Source organism: Urocitellus parryii, chromosome 4 (genome assembly GCF_045843805.1).
Source record: "Urocitellus parryii isolate mUroPar1 chromosome 4, mUroPar1.hap1, whole genome shotgun sequence".
Taxonomy (NCBI): Eukaryota; Metazoa; Chordata; class Mammalia; order Rodentia; family Sciuridae; genus Urocitellus; species Urocitellus parryii.
In genome coordinates this window covers 84,512,426-84,514,822 of record NC_135534.1, presented here as the reverse complement: position 1 = coordinate 84,514,822, position 2,397 = coordinate 84,512,426, and the positions used below count along the sequence as shown (strand labels likewise).

Here is a 2,397-nt window from a genome sequence, read left to right as displayed (position 1 = left end):
ATCACTAGATTAATTCAATGATTAGGCCATACCTATTGTGATCTAATCATTTCTCTTATAGAAATTACTGCATATTTTAACACTTGAGCTTTTATTGGACACATCATAGGTAAATAATAACACTCATACAGGAATAATTCTTCTGAATGAGTTCAGGGGAACAATTTATATTTAAACCAAAACACTAGGACTAGGGATCAAAAACACAGTCACATTTACAATATACTCAGTATCCAAGATTAACAGCATCCATTGGTGGCCAAGGCTTCTCCAAAGTCAAAGGTTCAAATCCCTCTAGTGGCAAGAAGAATGTGGAGACCTCTGCTGGATCCAGAATCTTACAGGAATAAGAGTGGTCCAAGCCTACAACCTCAGCAGGTGTCATGTAGTCCCTAGTAGCATCCTTGGCAACACTTACAGGTGGAATGATGTCAGGAGCAGTGAGTGGGACAATTTCAGGGAGATTCAGCGTGATGTTATCCAGAGATTGCAAGCATGGGCCAGGGTGCATTGGTTCGTCAGGATCCAGTGGGGGACCCAAGGGTTGAAGATCAGGGGCACAGCAACATCCAGAAGCCTTGGCAGGAAAATAGGGCCCAGCTCTCACAGATACAGAATCATTCATCAAAGCTCTATCCTCAAGCACGGGCTGATGCTCAGAACCTGAAGCTGTGTTCCCTGTGGCCACCATTAGGAGTCCTTTGGTCTGTGTCAAGACAGTAGGCTCAGGAGCCTCCAATTCCCAAGAAGAAAGACAATTGACAGTTTTGGTCCTTGACCGGATCCTTCCAGACTTTGGGAAGCAGACCTTAACCGTAGCCCTGGGCTGCATATAACCATTTGGGGATGACATGCTACAGGACACAGGACATATTGAGGTGCAGCCATGGCTCCCACGGCATGTGGCTACAGGACATTTCAGGCATCTTTTTCGCTGCATGCGGTGGTGTCTCAGGCTAGGGGCCAGTCTCCCAGGAACCTGTTCCTGTTTTGCTGATGCAGTGGGCTTGGTGTGGTCCAGAGCTGCTGGGTCTTGCCAGACTGGGAACTGTCTCAGGCTGGGGGAAGCTTTCCTACGTGAAAGGACGTCCCTCCAGGTGGTCATCGCCTGTCTACCAGGCGCTGTAGGCTCAGTGTGGTCCACTACGGCCCTGTCTTGCCTGCATTTCCAAAGCTCATAGCGCTGGGGTTGCAGGATGCGCACAAAGGGGTCCATGGAGAAGCTGACCCTGAACTTTCCACAGCTGCACTGAGACGCTACTTTGCCATAATCAATCCACCGCGGAGTGGCGAAATTGATGGCCTCCGCACAGTTGAAGCCATGGTTGAAGCCAGCATGGTAGCCATAGGGGAATGTCACCATGAACTCACCAGCCTCCTGAGTCATGCGGTTGAAGGGAATGCCATTCTCATGGAGGACTGTAGGCGAGATGAGGGCCACCTTGTGCCTCAGGAAGGCCTCACAGCCCTGGGAACTGCCCGGGAAAAGCTCTCTGGCCAGGCGCTCCAGGCGCTGCCCATGTTCAGGGGGCACCGCGTACCACGTTTTTGGCTTCCCAAAGTGCAAGTAGTTGATGCTGTAAAGGTCCATGTCCTCCGTGTGCCATGCAAAAGTGGTCTTCCACATGCCAAAGTACAGGTAGGGCCTGTTGACACCCTCAATGACAACTCCACATTCCTGCTCCAACAGGTCCAGAATGGTTCCCAAGTGCCCCAGGTTCCACTCTTTAGTGTTCTCATCAAATAAGGAGCCACTGATGTCAGCACCATAAATTGGTGAGTCATAGAAGCGGCTCTTCCAGTACTTTCTCTCCAGATCTTCAAAATTCAGGTGAAGGGGTGTTCTATACTTTTTGCTGTCTGCCAGGAGGTGATACTCTCCCACTGTCATGGCTTTCTTCTTTTTGTGGTATTGAGTGAACATACCTGCCTTCCCAGAGACCACCTGCTGCAGGGGAGTGGCTATTAAGATGTCACTGACATCATCATAGGACTGCCTGGCTCTCCATTCCTTGGGTGGAATTACCTTGGCCAGGCCAGCTCTGTGTGCCCCTTGGGATTCCATGTAGGCAATATAATTGTTGAAATCTGAGAATTCTTCCATGGTTGGGTGGAATGTCATAATGGTGCAACTTCTTGTCTGGGTACCAGAGTGAGCAGACTTCATGGTGCAATATTTTCGGCAACAGATTCTAAAACCTTAGATGTATTATAGATTCCTGAGAATGTTTGGGAATTATTTCTTCTACTTTTCTTCTTCCTCCTTATTTTCTGTGCTTCCTTCTTACTCCCTCCTTCCTTTCTTCTTTTAAGTATGTTTGTTTACCTATGAGGCAGTAACCCAGACTTGAGCCTCCCATTCAATGATATATCTTTTCCAGCTTTGCTGGTTCACCA

At 48.6% G+C, this 2,397-nt stretch overlaps 1 protein-coding gene across 1 annotated transcript; it reads right to left on the bottom strand.

Annotated features, from left to right (window-relative positions):
- Window positions 1–226: 226 nt before the first annotated feature.
- LOC144254311 (lysine-specific demethylase 4D-like) lies at window positions 227–2,167 on the bottom strand. The gene has a single exon (XM_077797316.1). It carries the CDS (start codon window positions 2,165–2,167, stop codon window positions 227–229), a length of 1,941 nt encoding a protein of 646 aa, XP_077653442.1.
- Window positions 2,168–2,397: the final 230 nt, after the last annotated feature.